The sequence below is a fragment of the Daucus carota genome, chromosome 3, assembly GCF_001625215.2.
Source record: "Daucus carota subsp. sativus chromosome 3, DH1 v3.0, whole genome shotgun sequence".
Classification (NCBI taxonomy): Eukaryota; Viridiplantae; Streptophyta; class Magnoliopsida; order Apiales; family Apiaceae; genus Daucus; species Daucus carota.
In genome coordinates, this window is record NC_030383.2 from 52,638,315 (window position 1) to 52,657,904 (window position 19,590).

General features: G+C 34.5%; 1 protein-coding gene across 1 annotated transcript; it reads right to left on the minus strand.

Moving 5' to 3' along the window:
- Nucleotides 1-817: 817 nt before the first annotated feature.
- On the minus strand, nt 818-2,893 carry LOC108211017 (probable anion transporter 5). The gene has a single exon (XM_017382495.2). The coding sequence runs from the start codon at nt 2,428-2,430 to the stop codon at nt 1,102-1,104; it is 1,329 nt and encodes a 442-aa protein (XP_017237984.1). The 5' UTR covers nt 2,431-2,893; the 3' UTR covers nt 818-1,101.
- Nucleotides 2,894-19,590: the final 16,697 nt, after the last annotated feature.

Consider the following 19,590-nt stretch of genomic DNA (forward strand, 5'->3'; position numbering starts at 1 on the left):
TACTTGATGGAAACATTTAAGAATTCTAACCATATAAACAGAAAACTAAATAAATCCAAATTTCATAAGAATTTCCTAACCTATCAAGTTGTCATTACTCATTAATCATCTGAAATATAAGGTATTGATATACAACTATTAAGATACAGCTATCTTAACCAAATCCTGGTATATTACACTGGAGATTCCAGATTGAGCAGTCAAGTATAGAACGGGAAAAGCCACTAGAAAACAATTTAGGGAACTACATATAACAATCACATCAACGAAATTTAAAGTATTACCTATCATTCTTTATAACAATCTATTCTACTTGGCCTTTCACAAACTAAACAGTTAGATTGCAGCAGAGCACAATCTGAGGCAGGACTAATAGATTATACATGAACAGAAAAATAGACTCAATTTCAATTCCCTAGCATAGTATAAGACAGAGATCATGAAAACAAAGCAAATATGAATTACTCCCGAATATTAAAAATTTACGAATGATATCACAAAAGTAGAATACTTATATAGAGATTCTACGAGTTGGAAACAAAATGTCGGGTAATCTACTTGATATTAATGATGATAAAAATAAACTTTTATAATAACATAAAATTATCAATTAATAGTCATATCTTCCCCGCAACAAACAGTCCTGCTTGCAGTCTTCCTAGAAAAAGGATGCATAATACTTTATAAGGGTATCATTGATTTATAGCCATTAAGTGGTTACATAATAATTAATAAAACTTTATAACTCATAGTAGTTGCAAGGGGATGGATATCAGTAAACAGACCCTGTTAATAGATTTAATTGCACAAACGAACAGAAATAAAGTTCATGTATAGATCAAAGGATTACATATATGTAGTGATATAGCAATCTCAACCAATGAATAAAGTTGTTTCTGAAGCCCGAAGCTACCACATTACACAACTAAGCTTACTATTCTGTAGTTTCTGGATTCCAGAAGCTGCTATACGAATTTGTCTGCTCTAGATGCTGGACAAAAAGCATTAGTAGGCATGACAAGACACCAGTACATTAAAAAGGTCTATGCTACACATTTAAATATAAGACATTATAGATTCGACATTCGGGGATAGCTTAACTCAGTCAAATATCCTTTCCCCAGTTGAAAACAATAGAAAGATAATAGAACTAAAGATGCAGAGCAACCCTGGTATAAGGAAAACCAGTCTCCAGCTATCAGCATCTGAAAGGTCTGAATTAGCAGTTTTGGCAGCTTCAAGAAGCTTGCCTGTCAGGTCAACACCAATGATGCCAGCTAAAGTGCCAGCTGTATTAGAAACTCCCATCACAATTCCAGCATACCTTGGAGCAATATCCATGTGATTAACGGCAAAGCCAGCTCTACCAAGTGCCAGGAAACCAAGGGCAACAGAAGAACAAAATACAACTCCACTGGAACTTCTGAACAAAGGAATAGCCATCAAGGCAAATGAAGCCACAATGAATCCTATGGTATTCAAGACCTTCCTTGTAGCAGTCACAGACAGAATTCTCCTGGTGACCAAATGATCAGCAACCACTCCTCCGATATTGGAGAATATGAACATATTAAGATAAGGCATCATCTTAGATGAACCCATTTCTTGAAGACTAAGTTGCAGTCCCAATTCAAAGTAAGTAGGCAACCAGTTCATAAGCACATACAAAGCATAATGAAAGGTGAAGTTATTCACCACAATAGCCCAAACCGGCAAGCTAATTACTATCCTCTTCCATGGAATTTTCGAAGTTTTGCTAGAATGCCCTCCATTTTCCATGTTGATCCTTTGATTCCCTTTAACGGGCAACAAAGATTCCCCAAAACCAGCAGCAGAAGCTTTAGGATGCTCAGATCTTGGAGGGTCGGAAGCATATCTAAACCAAAGAAAAGACCACATTGCACCTAAACCCGCTTCAGCAAGAAATACAGACTGCGGACCCCTAAATTTCACCAAGCTTGGAAGAAACAACATCCCCATAGCAGCACCAAGATACATTCCAGACGTCGTAAGTGAAACTGATCTAGACCTCTCGTGGGGCGGCACCCATTGAGCTAAAACCGTATGAATTGAAGGAAAAATAAACCCTTGAGCGACCCCAACTAACAATCTAGCTAAAACCAACAACGCCACCCTATTGGGATCCAACGGAACCAAAGCACAAGTCATGGACCACAATACGAACGACAAAAGAAGAACACGCCTACCCCCAATTTTCTGAGCAGCCCACCCACCCGGAACTTGTGAACAAGCATACCCGTAATAAAATGTAGACAAAATAGTCCCTTTACTAGACTGATTAACACCAACTGCATCAGCAGCAATAGTATACGCAATGGAAAACCCAACCCTTTCGATATAACATACACAAGTACATAAAAATGTCAATATAACAATCACATAACGACTAGGAATTTTCTTCAACCCCATTTCTTGAATCTAGAAAATACCAAATTGGATCATAATCTGAATGCACTAATCAAGTTCAATTAGGGTTAAAATGTGAATTCTTGATCAGGGAAAAATTGAATCTTGAAATGAAAATTAGCAAGATTCAAACTTTACACAAAGCTCACCGATTGGAGAATGCCTACTGGTGGCTAAGATTGCTGTCTTCTCCACTTCACTCACAAGATTACTCGGAGAGAGATACACACATATATTTAGAGGGGAGATGTGTCGTGATGAATTCTCTCTCCCTCTCTCTCTCCTCTCTTTCTATCTCTCTCCCAGACTGTCAATAAAGGATTAGTCAACACCTGTGTTCGACCCGCTACAACAAATCCCAGTTGAATTTCGGTACGTATATCATGCGGCCAGTTTGGTATCGGCTTCTTTTATCTGGCCCTTCAACGACTCCGGAATCGGGAAAACAAATTTTTTGTTATTTTACAAGGTACTTTAGAGTGTACCAGCTTATAACGGCACGGATGATTTATAATATTTATAATTTTTGTTTATATTTTAAATTTAATTAAGATACAAACTGATTATATTAACCGAATTTTTAAATATTTTGGTTTAATTGATAATAAAAAAGTTTATTAAAACAAATTATACAGGATTAAGAGCATCTCCAATGGAATTGACTATAATCGTTGACTAAATCGAACCTGTAACACATTATGTAAAATTTGCTGAACCTGTAAGACATTGTACTTTATTCAACGGTATTAGCTACGTTGGTTGGCTATAATTTAAAAATAGCATGTTATTAATATTTTAAATTGTTAAAATAGAATATATCAATTCAAAATGGTAATAAATGATGTGCAATCTTCCTACTGATTTCTTGCAGACCTGTAGAGGTTCGACAAATATAGTCATCTATAAGAGGTTGACTAAAATTATAGACAACAGATACGTATGGTTGGAGTGTAAGTTTTTCGAGAGGTTGACTATATTTTTTATTTTTAGTATGTCAACTCACATTTTAGCTAAGGGTTCTGTATGGTTGGAGATGCTCTAAGGAGATCTGTAGAACAATACGGTTCGGCTGATAAACTCGACCGACCAATAAAATTATTAATATGTCAATTTAATAGAACAACAACAACAACAACAACAATAATAATATATAGTATAGTCTAACAGATAGTATTGATCTATGATATTATTTTTAAGGTGATAACATAAGTAATTAAAAATAACATTAATGTATTTAGTTGAAACATATAATAACATTGTCTATTTTCTTCCACTCCCCTCTTCTCTTCCCTACCATCAATCACCACCTCCGGTCGGAGTTCGACTCCGGCGGCTCCACTGCCGCCCCTCTCCTCTCTCCTCTCTCCAGCCCCCGCCCTATCTCTCTTTCCACCATCGCCGCTGCGGTGGCTCGTCACACACAAACATCGACAAAACTCGCACAAACAGCCCTACTCACCTCCTCCCCCTTCGTGTTGCCGCTCACCGGTGTCAAATGGAACGGCACTCCGCCGCCTCCTTTCCTTCGATCTCTCTCCAAAACACACATGCAGCACATTCGCGAGCCACTGCAACAAAATCCCCTCCCTTATCCTCGACTCTCATCCGCCACCGCCGCCGAGTCATCTTCGATGACATTGTCGCGGCGGCTCCGGTGCTCTGGCACCGCGAACACCCCCCACCGCCTGCTTTTAGGGATGGCAACGGGTCGGGTCGGGTCGGTTCGGATATCTGTGATATCCGAACCCGAACCCGAAAATTTTCACCAAACCCGAACCCGATCCGAACCCGTTTGGATTTGAAAAACAAAACCCGAACCCGATCCAACGGATTTCGGATCGGGTTCGGGTTTATCCAAACCCGAATTATCCAAACACCAAAGCGAGTGAATCTCATCCGAGGCAGACGCAGGAGACGCCGAGTAGTACGGCGGCGGGACGACGGCCTGAGGAGACTGTTGAGCCTGGGCCTGAGCCTACATCATCATCCACTGCTCTTAATTCATCGGCGGCGGCGCGTGCTGGTATTGTTGTTGTTTCTGGGGTTCGATCGCCATCGGAGCCATCTGTGGTGGAATTACTCCACTCTCTTGCATCATCTTCACACATAATAATTGAATTAAAATTCAAGACTAGGGTTTGTCGATGTGAATTGAAACGCTAAGATAGATGAAGAGATGGATGGACAGAGATACAATGGATTCTAGAAGAAGACAAACCCTAATAAGCCTGGTACTCCCTCCGTCCCATTTTAACTGTATTTGACTTTTTTACACGTATTTTAAGGTGTTAGAAAAATCACATCTAAACATAATTAATCTTTATAAAATTTATATCAAATAAAAGTTTAGAGTTCAAACTTTTATTTGATATAAGAATTAAAATTTTATATTGAGTGTAGATACTATTTTTTTACACCTCAATATACGTGTTAAAAAGTCAAACATCAGTTAAAATGGGACAGAGGGAGTAATTGAAAAGGTAGATACTGTATTTATTTACTATTTAGTAATTTACTATAATATATAATATTATTAAATAATACTGTAAATTGAAATTATAAGTATTTATAGATATCATGGACCAAAAGATTATAAATAATATATAATTTATAATTGATATTATTCGGATTTTTTTTCGGATTTCGGGTTTGGATCGGGTTCGGATTTCGGGTCGGGTTTCGATACGGAATACCTAATATCCAAATCCAAATCCAAACTCGTTCGGGTCTAAAAATCAAATCCAAATCCAAATCCAAATTCAAAATATCGGGTTCGGTAAAATCCATTCGGGTCGAAAAGGTCGGGTATCCATTCGGATCGGTTTTTTCTGCCATCCCTACCTGCTTCTCTTCAACATTTCTGCTAAACCCCTCAATCAAATTCCCGATAACAAGTAACGGGTTTTCAATACGTTAATCTCATATTTCCATTTATTGAATCTAATTTATTACGTTGGATTTTACAAAATTAAGATAATTAAATCGCTAAATAGCTAATTTCCCGATCTAACCTCACACTTATTAAATAATAATAATATACAAGAGTCTTGACTAATTTATGCTATACATACATATTTGCGAATTACTTAATTATCAAAAAATTCGCGCCAACTTAATAGATCTATTATTATCGAGTATTAATTTATATCTAGTTGGCCAGAGAAAAATTTCGCGCCCTTGAAATTACCACGCTATTTTTAAATCTTCGCCAATATTTTTCTCTCTTAAAATTATTTGAAGCAAATATATTATATTTTAACTCATTTAAATAATCAAATTATTAAATTATCGTATGATTACGTACTGGAAATTTTGAGGTTGTTACAATTCTGTTCTTATATTGATTATTATTAGTTTTATTCGATACTTCGTATGCCTTACAAATACCTTGTTCGCAACACTTATTTATTGCAAGTCACTATCAATTCTCACGCTACGACGACCCAGAAATATTTATCCTTACCCATATCTAACTTTGAATTACCGCTTTATATTATTCATTCGCACACTATTAACCATAGACTAGTATTCATACCAATATCTTATTTTGACTTGTGTATTCCCTCTACACAAACATTCTTGCCTTATTTTGCTAACTATTGATTCACTTTGAATTGATTACACAATTTAATTACCTGTATCCACCATGTCATTCTTAATACCCAAATATTATTTTTTGCACTATATACCCTCGTCTAGTTGTTTATTTTAATTCTTGTTAATAGTTGTTGTAAATATTTTTACTTATAAAAGTCAAAGTGTTATCATCTAGGATGTTGAGGAGAACTATAAAATTTCTAATTTATAGAATATGCAACCTTATCCATATAGCAATGAACAGGACTTGTCATAATACATTGCTAGTAGGTTTTTTGAAGAATATTTTTTAACATGCACGTGACAACGTCCTCGTCAACGTATCAAGAGTACGACAAAAGTTGAGAAAATATAAGACAAAAAGGATTAGCCTCTCAAAGAGTGTGGAAGACCAACATAAGACATAATATAAGAAAATAGTCTAGTCATTTTATAAAATGTTTCCAGATTTCTTTTAAAGTTGGTATTCATTTTGTCTAGGTATATAATTTTGTTGTCAATCATGTTAATATTTTAGTTCTTATGTCATAATGTTGTCAATATTTGTGCATGGATATGGTAATGAACTTTTAAGAGTACACGACTTCTTGATTTTATCATGACAAGAATTATAAATGTGTTGTCACAACTTCCCAGCTATAATAACACACTAAGAACATCTCCAATCCAACACTAACTTGGTGTAAAAATGACACCAAATGAATTGGTTGACATTAAATTTGGTGTCAAGTATTGATTTGTTGTCATTTTTACATCAAATCTGGATTTTTTTAAAATTCCCACTATACCCTTACACTTTTTAAAGAAAACAAATTCATTCCTTTTATGTACGATTTAAAGTTGTTTTATCTCATTTTTTTATTCTTCAATCATAATCATTTTAAATTTTCTTTACTTACTATTTAATTCACATTTTTTAATTATTTCAAAATATTATTAAATGTATATTCTTATATAGAAAATATTTTTTTAAATAAATTTAATTCAAAAATAAAATACACAATTAGGTTACCAAGAGCCCACTTTTTGTTTTTTAAATAAGTTGTTAACATTATGATTGAAGTTTACTGCCTGTGCATGCAAACAAAGGGGAAATTGATTATATTGATAAGTCAAAAGAAGATTGTTTAAACTGCCTCAAATATTAAAACACAAAGGAAAAAGAAAATGTACAACCCATATGCAACTAGAAGAAAACTCACAGGCAATTAAACACAAAGCAAATCATAAACATGATTAAATTAACACTTCAATATTGATATAAATAACTTATGAAATGGAGAATATTCCATTTAATATGGAAAATATTATTTTTGGTGTAGGAAATGGTGTTGATGGGTTGGAGTGAAATTTTGAAATGGTGTAGTTTTCACACCAAATTGGTGTAGTTTTGACACCAAATGGTGTCATGGGTTGGAGATGGTCTAAGTCATGGAGAGTATGTTCTATTTAGGCCATGTTTGGAAGTTAGCGGTTTGAGGTGTTTTAGAGGTTTGACCATTTCAAACCGCTAATTGTAGTGTTTGATAGTTAACGGATTGAAATAGGAGATTTAAGTTCAAAAAACTACTTTGAGGAGTTTTTTGGATTAGAGGTTTGGTATGTGTCATAAAAAGCTAATCAAACAGCTATTTACCAAACAGTTTTACAAGAAACCGCTAATTTAATTCGCTAGTCAAAACATCTATTTCAATCAGTTAGTCAAAACATCTAATGCAATCCGATAACAGCTAATCGCTAATTCCCAAACATGGCCTTAGTCATTTATAAATTAAATGATATTCACTTACAAACAAAATAATATTAATTATATCTTATATTTTTAGTTGTCATCAAATATATTTCATCATCAATATCTTAAAATCGAGCTTCCGACTTTATATAAAAGAGACAAGATGCGGTCAACTCGCGAAATACACTCTCCTCACAGGTGATAACCAGAGGACACTCCTCTTACATAGGGTGGGGAGGAGACATCTTCCATCACTCTAGCTTTTAGGATTATGTCTTTGTGTTTATATAATCTTCATATAAATTAAAAAAAATGTCAACCAAGAGAAATGCAAGGTTTGGCCGCCGATTTTAGAACTTAATTTCATATCAAACAATCTTTTGATTATTGACTCATGTCTTCATAAAAAATAAAATTGGACTCTAAAAAATAAGAAACACGCCTTATATAATGAACAATTGAGAGCACGTCCTCGCATGTCATGGTTGATAAAATGTTGCCGCCTTCGGTGCCATGGTAGGAGGAATCTGTCTTTTCCACAAATATGATAATTAGTTTAATGAGCTTGTTCAACTCACCCACTTTATGTGAAAACAAGACTTATTTTTCGGAGATACTTCATATTTACATAATATTATTTAGTAATAAGTATTTAATAAATATTCAAAATTCTTTATCTAAAAAAATGAGTCGATTATTTAAAAAAACACGCATATTTACATACATTTTTTCTAGAATAAGTGATTTGTTTTTTTTTTTTGAAAAAATTAAAATAAGAAAAAGGGTTTCAACCAATATTGGTGGAAAAATAAATTTTTATATCAATCAATTATCTACATGTTTGGAAACCTACCATCGAACTCTAAATAATTTTTTTTTATTACCAACGTTATCTTAACAATAAATTTAGGCATTTCATCAACCCCCAGAAAAAGTAGATTTTTTTAACACAAACTATCGGCTCTTTTAGAAACTCATCATCAAATAATGAAATTAATTAATATAACCACTAACATTACATAAATTTCTAATTTTAGGTATTTTTGTTAAGTTTTATAGTTAATTATTAAAAAATATCACCATAAACTGTTTTACGGATGTAAACTGATGACATGATAGATATATATAACTTGGCTATTATATGCTCAATAACAGACATATATATTTGAATTATTATGATTTGGGAAAGAAAATAAGTTAAGGTTTCAAATAACTCTAATATGTTATGTATTGTAATATCTATCCTTCTTCAATCAATTCCCGAACTAAAGTCTGCTGAACTAATTCGGTTAGGTACAATATACTTTTTTAGGGTGTGATTGAAGATATTCATGTAGAATGATCGAAATGATTCAATAGTTAAAGATTAAAAATGCTCCATTAAGTAAGGCTAAGCTAGGGTGTTCAAGTATCAAAATTAATGTGTAAAGATACATCATCTGCGTATTTCACACTAGCAGCTGATTTTAACGACAATAATTAAAATTTATGAAATACTTATAATCATATAAGAATGTAATATTAGTGACTTGAAAAATTTAATATATAATTCAGTGGTAAGTTGCTAAAAATATAAATAGTTGAGTGACAAAAAAAATTAGTTTTTCATTATAAAATTTAACATAATGACTAAAATCACAAACGTTCATAATGTAAGTGATAATATCGAATAAAATAATTATTTAGTGGTAAATTTCTAAAAAAAATATTGTCAAGTGATAAAAAAATCTATTTTCCCTATATAGATTAGATAATATATATACATAATTAGAGGGTTTGTCCTCAAACAATACATGAAAAAGGGTGTTCACCATCTTCATCACAATTTCAAACAATAATATCTCAAATATCACGTCTGGAAAATATGTCTCTAAATATTACTTTATAACATTATATAATTTAGCTTTTATTTTTTTATAAAGAAAAAACAGACAAGATACATCATGTAGTGTTTACCAATTGTTTAAGCCCAAACTCATAAGAAAATACCTACAAACCCTATAAACTCTAGCATAACATTAATTTATGTAGCGATGGAAGTCCAAACAACACAGCCCATATAAAATACCCGTTAAATGCTAGATCATGTAGCGTTTCATTGATATAAACCCTAACATTACATGATATAGATATAGGGTATATTTGGGAGTGCTGTTAAAAATTATCGTGTTGTGATGACAAATGGCTCGTAAAAGAAGTGTTGTTGTAGAAATCAAATAATTGTTTGGTAATTTTTCTTTTTTGTATTTACATATTTTAAGTTATAATATAAAAAAAATAATTTTTTTGATGATTTATGGTAGTGAAATCTATTACAGCTTCCCGTAAAAATTGAAAACAGTTTTATGGGAGGACCTGTATTTCCAAAAAGTAGCTTTTGAGCTAAAATCTAGTGTTAAATTTACCATTGAAAACAGTTTTATGGGAGTGTTAGGTCCAAAGTATCGTAGAAGGGGGGGTTGAATACGATACTCACTACAATTTAAAATTCTTTCGAATCTTGCGGATAAATAAATTGCAGTCCTGTAATGGGTTTCGTGTTCCGGATATTTATTGGGTCGATTTCTGAGGATATGAAAATATTAAACCAACACACAATATTTTCCAAGGTATATCTGTATATTGATAAATACCTCGAAGGGTGCTACAAATCCAAACCCGAAGGTTGGCTACAGAGACTACAATACACTCTACACACAAACGCCTATCAAAACAGATCTTCTATCTAAGCTCTCGTATGTGTGTAGTGTGTGCACTTTACAAAGTGTGTAGTTATTTTCAAATGAAAATACTAAGCTCTATTTATAGGCTTTCCAACAACTAACCATGGTTAACGAGTTCGTCCTGGACGACTTGAGTTCGTCCTGGACGAGTTCGATTTATCAAAATAAATCTAAGTCCCAGGAATGCATGAAGTGGCGCAGGTTCCATATACATATACATATGTATATATATATAAAAACATAGTCACAAGTCAAACATGGCGCCAAGGTTTGTACAATGGGAAGTCAAAACTTGCGCTTGACTTCCCAGTCAAACCTTGCGCTCATGGAGTGTAATCCAGTGTGAGATAATTACTTAGAGTAATTCTGAGTAATTTCCAGTCAAAAGTTGCGCCTGGAATCCTGGTCAAATGTTGCGCTGTAGTGACCCTGTATGGCTTATGACTTAGATAATTTTTGGAGCACCCAAACTTGCGCTTGATCCTTCACATGTATGTGAGGCGCCAACTTTGACCAAAAGTCAAAAGTTGCGCTTATTGAAGGATACAGTGTATGCACTGTGAATACTTAGAAGATTTCTAAGTGTTTGAGAGAGGTTGAGGCGCCAACTTTGACTTAGTCAAAGTTTGCGCCTTAACAGTGTTGGTGCTTCCCTTGATGAACACTTAGACAGATTCAGGAGTTTTCTCATTTAGCATAGGAATTAAATATACATATATATATATAATTAATTGTGTTTAATTAATTACTTGAATTATTTAAATTCAAAATAATTCACAATTAATATATATATATATATATATATCTAATTGATAATTTCCTTTGGCAGTAAATCCTGGAGTAGCTCGATTGACTTGATCAATTAATTCGTTGATCGAATCCACTGAATACTTTCGTGCGTCCTGACGTCCTGTGCACTGGTCTGGTTCACGAACGACTCGAACTGAAATGATTCTTTGAATCCTTTGCTTGATAATAAACTTGATCAGTCATTCCGGGTTAGATGTTGCTTCGATTTGTTGATTATAAATAACCAACCAAGATATATAGAAATATCTTGCTTCAGGGGTTACACTGAAATCTTTCGAGTACTTGGACAACATCTTCATTGCTTCCACAATCTTGAATACTTCAATCTTTATTCTTCACTGAGGCATGAACATATTAATGAACTTCTTCCAGTGAACTTATTCCTTCAAGACTGTAGATGGCTTCTTCAACCTTTGTCTTCGTATCTTCCGATTCCGGTGCAGGCGTAGTGTTATTTACTTGTCCTGTTCTATTGTTGAGTTATCATCCCTATGTAACAGATAGGGTTGTCTTTACATTTAGACTTACAATCTCCCCCTATTTGTTTGTTAATCATAACAAGCAAATCCTCTGGAGGATAACTCAACTAACACTAGAAAAAGTAAAGTCCTGGACTAGTAAATAATGCTACAAAGTTTCTGGATCATATAATACATTTCCAGATTTCATGAATAGAAATAACAGATGTGCATATCACCTTCATTTCTATGGTTTTTGCTTACCTGCCAGATAATCCTCATAGTCTGTCTTGAAGAGAATTCAAAACATTCCATTATGCAAAGAATAATCAGCAGCTTCATTGAATTCTCCAGTGGTAATGAATAAGTTCCTGTCTACCACTTACTGAAGAATAGATGTATCACCATGAATCCTCACAAGTAAAGAACAAGTCTTTGCTTATGCTTCTCCCTCTGTCAGAGATAGTGGTGAACCAATACCACTGTTTCTTAGGAATCATACCACGTACCACCTGAATAAAGATACAACACAGTGGTGAGGTGTACATGAGTTTATTACTTCTCCTCCCATTACCTTGATCAAGTACCCCTTGGTGATAAGTAGCTATCTCCCCTTAGATGAAAGATCAATCCTCCTCCTTAGTTGAGAGAAGAATCTCCCCCTCAGTAGTACACAGCTAAAGAGTAGTTTAATCCCCCTTAGTTGTAGACAATAGAAGAAAGCTAACTTACTTTTTCTTCCCCCTTTCATATATTCTCCCCCTAAATATATTCTCCCCCTTAGTTGTGGAATCCTCCGAGGATATGTGGTATCAAATATGGTCAAGGAACGTGTACAATACTTCCTGTACCAAAAGATAATCTCCCCATAGAGAACTAAACAACGCTAAAGCTGGGGTCGAAGAAAGAGTTCAGAAGAAGGGTTTACTTTGATTGGGTTGGTCCCTATGCTGAAAGAATAGGTTCCAAACGGAAAAGTAATGAGTAAAACTGACATTCCAGTAACAACATCCACTTTGTCTTTAGGTATAAATTTGGTAATTAGTAGGTGTCTCACTAAAATGTTCTGCAGGTGTATCACTCAACACTCAATTTTCTCTCGGTTTTTGGGTAATGGTGTCACTCACAAGTTCTGTAAGTGTATCTCTCTACACAAATACTGAGCTTCCAAAATGCTGAGTACCTGCAAGAAAATCACCTTAGCCACCCTTAAAGGGGGTCACCGGTGGTGCAATGGGAGTTCGTAATTCCCAGTCCCTGCAGACTCATCAGATAAATCCGAATCATGGTCCACAAGTTGCCAACCACTAAGTGGCTTATCCAATTAAGGATCCAGAGTTGTTTGCTCTGGGAGGTTAGACAAAGGCTTAATTATGGCAAAGGCCTAAGTCCTCCTCAATGTCTGTGAAGACACTTGATTCAAGAGAATCATCAACCACAAGTTCACACCGTGAAATGGAATGAACCGTAGTTGCTTCCGTCAATTCTTTCAACAACATGTGAGTTTTTGATACTAAATATTATAATATGTACCTCACAAGTGTTTCACTCTTCTCAATTTCCTATGTGTTTGCACTCACTCATGCTCACATATTTCTCATTCAGATATCTCACTGGTTCTTCTCAGAATCTCACCAAGTGTTTAACTCTTAGTGTTTGGCTCACAGTGTTTCTCTCAGCACTCAAAGTATGGTCTTCTGTACCTGCATGAGAAAATCACCATAGCCCCTTCAAGAGAGGTCACTGGCGGTGCAATGGGGTTTCGTAAATCCCCGATCCTCAACTGACTCATCAATAAATTGACTCATAGTCAGAGAGTTGCCGATCACCTATAAATAGGAAATCCATTCCGATTGGATCCAGATCTGTTCTTATCTGGGGAGGGAGACGAGAATCCTGAAGATTTGGCAATTGAGATCCTCGTTTCCTCCTTACACCTGTAAAGGCATCAACCATCTTATCTACCGTAAAATGGTAAATGAAGAAGTTGCTTCTGGAACAAAACCTTTAACCTTACTGTGCACTCTCTTGTATTGTGTCCATAAGATTTTTGCTTAGGCTCTTCATCAGAGTGATTACTGATGATGTGCTTGACTCAATACAAGATGCTCTGGCTGACGAGCGAATTTCAATGGATTCATCCTGTTGAGAGAATGATTCCAGAGACTGTTTTATTGCCTTTTCAGCTCTATATTCTTTTGGGAGAATACAGATGAGCAACAGTTACCTCAATTTTGAAAACACCTTTTCTCCTTGAGAGGTAGAGCTGTGGGTACACTATCCCTCACATCCTTATTTGCTGCAACGAGTACAGTTTCTCCCTCATTGACTTTTAGTCTAATAAGTTCCTTATCACTCCAGGGGGAAAGTTGGGATGTGTTCTGAATTTGGTTTTATAGTCTGGGATAAAGATTGTTGGTTTTCAACCTTATGACTATCTAGGAAAGCCAAGAGGCTGATTAAGTTCCGAAGAACAGAAAGAGATATAAATGCATTTTAGAAAATCTATGATTTTGAATGAAAGCAATTGCATTTAATCTTTTGAAGAAAAATGAATCAGTTGTGACTGTAAAATGATTTTCATAAAGAATGACAATCACAACCGATGAAAGAATCAAAGTTTTCCATTAAAAACTTGTTTGAGTACGAGAGTCTGAATCTATGCATAAAAGGTTTAAATGAACTTGTCTTTGAAAAAGACACAGACTCCTGTTTCTCACTACAATTTAAAAAGGGAAAAAGAAAATTTATGCGCTACAGTGTATAAAGCACTCACCACAATAATTAGTGAAAAGGCCTCATACTAGCACATCGTCAAAACAGACGCTACAAGTGACAAAGATCACCAAGTACACAAATACAAGATAATCAATGTATCGTCCTATGACGCTACATGTATAGATGCAAAATATTCTAAGAAATTTTATGATATAGAGTAGTGGATACCAATTGTTGAAATCAATTGATATGAAAATTTCTTTAAAGAAACTCACCACTCTAGAACATAAATATGAGACTGAATAAAGATTATGTTGTCTCCCTTGTACTCAGAATATTAAACACCTAAAATATATTAGCCCTAGTGGTTTTAAGAAATATGCAACAATATTTCACCAGTGCCAATATATCACAATCAATTCACAAATAAAACATCAATAAAGCATCAAAGAGAGATACCAATTAAATAATTCAAAATGTGAATTAATCATGCTTCTATTATTCTATCAAAGTCAATCATGAAACAAATAAGCATATAATTGTCATGGATCACAATTTAACTAAGATAAAATAATAATTACCTACGCAATATCATATAATTATCAAATCAGCATATAACAACTAAAATCATGACAATCATACAAAGATATACGCAAGCCCGAGGGAAAGTTGAAGAAAAGTTCACGAGTCTTATACATGTAAGCATTGAGTACAAGTAAACTCACACAACTCCTCGCAGAAAGTATTAACAATTAATATTAGTGATGTACATATAAGCATCCAAAATATCACTAACACTAAAAGTATCACAACTATATGTAGTTAGACATGAAATAAAATATCAATTAATAAATCATCAAATATCTAACACAAACAGTTATGCTTCAAGTATATACACTAATATAAATGGATTCAGCCTAGAGAGAATCTAAGTAACTCCACAAATACTAGTATATCATGACTAAATTCTAACTAGATTCTAACCACATACCAATTACTGATACAAGTCACAAGTCTAGAAACAAATAAGTCATGCTTCAGATTTTATACCTATAAAAATGAATTCAACCTAGAAAATAATCCTAAGTATGTTCACAAATACAGATATATCACGACTAGATTATGACAAAGTTCTCTACTAGATACCAATTGTTGAAGAGGTATAGATCAAGAAAAATAACATAATTAAGTCATGCTTCATGTCATCTCTAATCATTTAAATCATGAACAAATAAGTCACTTAATTGTCATGCACCATAATTTAAATAATTTGAAATAACAAACACTCATGCTAAAACATATAATCACCATCTAAGCATGCAAAACAATAAACATGGCAATCACATATAATAGCAAAAAGCACGAGGTACTGGATTTTAAATAAATTCACAAGTCCTATGTATAGACAATTTAATACTCATGAATTCATTCAAGAAATACGATAGACATGCTCATGAATGAAGTAATACCTTATAGAAAATATAGTATGTGATCCACTTGCAGTTGAGTAAAGTGATAAGTTGAATACCTCTGAGACTTGACATTTCAGTTGATGTACCTTTCTTGTACTGATCAAGTCCAGTGGTTGTTGGCATAAGTCTTGACATGTATAGAATCTTCCAAAATGCGCATATTCAAAAGATCCTTGACTTCCTTTTATTGCCATCATTCTTTAGACTAACTAGTAGACCATAAAGAATTGCAACTTTCCAACAAACTCATCATATCACTAATCTGCATTCACTTAGCAATTATCTTGCACAAGTGACGTTAGTCCACATATAATATAATCATGGTATCACAGCACGTATATTTGTCTTGTGTGTGCCTTGTATCATGAGAGGTAAGAATTTGGATACCAAAAATGACTCTAGCAAAGAGATATTAAAATAATATGCTAGTCAGAAGTCATACCATGTCCGTGACGATCATCAGGTGTTGGAGAGTAACTCATAGAGAGCTGGTGAAGAAAGAGAATACAAATTCCATTGGATCTGCAACTGCAAAGTCCTTGAAATGTTGCATGAAGCTTCATCTTCTAGCTCACTGTAATATCTTGAACCCGAGTCTCGTCAATGGTGCTTTAGTTCAATCATGAAGGTCGTTGAGTTCCCTAAGATGTAGAGTTCTGAACTTGAAGATTCTGTTTCCATAATCTTCATAACCTTCTCCTTTGTAATAACTCTAAGCAACCAAATTGGCTTGTCCCTCGTAACAGAGCCAAAAACATCCAGTTGGAATCTAAATACCCAACAAATACTAAGTACTGAATTGTTATTAGGTCAGGGTATCAGACTCCGCATAATCTGCTTTCAAACTGACTGAGATCATCTTGCTGTGCAATCACTCAATCTGGATCCCATTAAGAGCTTTTGAATCTTCCCCAAGTTTCACTTCAGATTGAAACCCAAAGAAATAACATCCTTTCACCATAGCTCTCCTAGTCTTCACTTCACCATTAGGAACATTTAAGAACTAGAACCCAAGAATGATATAGACTCAAACCCTTTGTCTAAGCAGATACGTTCTTGATATGTCCTGTTCATCTTCAATGTGGTGTTGAGTTTGACTAGTGGATCCACCAAATGCTCCCCCTAAGCTGTTGCTGGGATTTCTTTAATAATCCTTATCCTTGCAAAGAGGTTCTGCTTGAATCTGAATCATTATTAAACCAATAATATCACCTTTAACAGCTTGGAGCAAAGTGTCGTTCAATCTCTTGTCCAGACTTACAATCACCTTCTGTTGATTAATCACAATCACCCTGTAGACTGTAGACTCCATAGAGTAGCCGAGGAAAATATTCTTTGAGCTTCAAATGCAAGACTTGCAAAGAGGCATTTTCCACCAAACACATACCAAGAGTTAGTGTTTGCTTCTGATTGGCCACTGACAAGAATGGTGTCTTTCTGGATTTATCAATGATCAGGGTTCATCTTGATCAACCTTCATTTGTGACATCTTGTCCTTCGAACACATATGAACAAACAAAAGAGTCTAGAGTAGTCAAAGATCATCGCAAAAAGATATCTGGATTTGTTGTAGATATACCATTAACTGATCCGTAGAAATCCATATGTATCATCTGAAGCGGCTCAGTAATGTTGATCATATCTTTGCTTCTTTGTGATGCTCCTTCGACTTCCCTATTGACATACCTCATAAGCTTCATCCATATAGAATCCCAGATGAGGTAGTCCTCTCACCAATTCTCTTCTTACGAATAAAAAGAGCTCCTTGTTTTGACATACAAGTGTGAGAGCTTCAGATGCTATAGCTAACACTTATCTGATGAAGCTTTACTATCGAAACAGCTCACTCCATCTTCAGTTGAAGTTCCATATTAGCCACGAGCAAATTCACATCCTTCCTGATTTAAGATAAAACACTATTCCATGAACTGACATAATGTCCTTTGTCAGAGAACCGTCTGATACTAGGAATGTGTGTTTTGACTCCTTGCAAGAAAGATATGCTTCCATGATGACATTCCAGGAAAACAGGCATGTCCCGTAAGAGAATCTTTGTTGTCATCTTTCAAAGATTATTGACGGAACTGCTCACATGATCACATTTGCTAACAGGGTACTTTTGGTGAATCATATGATTTCAGCTACTCAGCAAACAGAGTGCACCAAAAATCATATGGAACATATGTAACCTGCAATCACAAATGGAAAGAGTTCTATGGTCCCCAATCATAACTGGGTCCGGATGGATTAGAGATTTTTCTTTAACAGTGGTAACAACAGAAGCAACCTTAACATGCTAATTCTTATTTAGACATTGCCCTAATGTGATTCTCAAACATGCTTTTCTAAAATCAATGCAAGTACAAAGACATGCATTCATGACATGAAAATAAGCAGACATGATGTTGAATACACATGGCAAACAATCAAAGATAAGACAAGAGCAAGATAGGCAGTTATGCAATTCAGAAGATTCAGTACTCTCTACTTAAACCAATTAACACAAGTGTAACAGGTAGAAAGCAGAATTACAGATATTCAATAATCTCCTAAAAGCATAATGATCATAGACAAATTAATAATCACATTATCAATTCATACTAATCCCACTCTATTGATATATGGCATTATACTATCTCTATAACCTAAGTCAGTTTTAGATCTAACATGAAGTTCTAAAAGTTCTACTGACACAAGGTAGACATTCCATCATAGAACAAAATAAAATCCTTAACAAACAATTCAGATTAGATAAGCAAATCTAATTGTACTAGGGAATCTGAAAGTAAGTGTTTTAACAAAGTTATACATGCTAGGATCATAACCCCTAAAACTAAGAGTTGTGTTCCAAAGGAAAGCTTCTAATCTCACCATTGCAAATAATCAAATCCTAAATATTCATACACATGTTAAGAATCTGCTAAAGACACATGCACACGATTATCATCAATCCTAGTTACCAGAACAGTGATCTAGCATACTAGTCCAATCATTATCTATTGTGATGCTATCATGCTTGTGCTTGTGTGTTAAACAATTCTACTCAGAGATTTATAACATGCTTTGAATATAAAGAAATATGTATTGCATAGATAGAAAGAATTCATACCTGAGATGTGCAAAGTGAATCATCTTCAGAGAATGCTTGGATAGCCAGATAACCATAATCATCCTTCTCATTAGCAATTGATCCATCTCACACCTTTCCTAAAATAGCATAAGAACTTGTTGTGATGTTTCTTTGAAAACATCCACTTGAATTTCAGACAAGCCATATCATCCTTGTTTGTCGTGGCTTCAAATATATATAGCAACCATTCTTTGCTAAAGATACCAATCAATATTGTGTGTACTGACCAACTCAGTTTTCAAACAACCTGTCGAACTGAACCCCGAAGAGTCACCACTTGAAACCAATGGATTCCATCTGAATCTGACATGACTAAACCTCTCAGATAGTGTTATGCTAATCCTTGAAGTTATGTCCTCACATTCTTCAAAAGTGTTAACTTTCGTCGACTTGAGCTTCCTCAAATTCAGTAGTTACAAACTCTTCTGTTCAATCCTAAGGTTCTGACATAAATGCACGAAACTGATTTGGTGCAGTAGTAACTCGATAATTATATCCTTAAACCTCCACAATTCTCTGTCTT

Bases quoted from the DNA above. Each gene is read 5' to 3' on its own strand.
- LOC108211017 (XM_017382495.2), bottom strand. From the start codon at position 2,430: ATGGGGTTGAAGAAAATTCCTAGTCGTTATGTGATTGTTATATTGACA.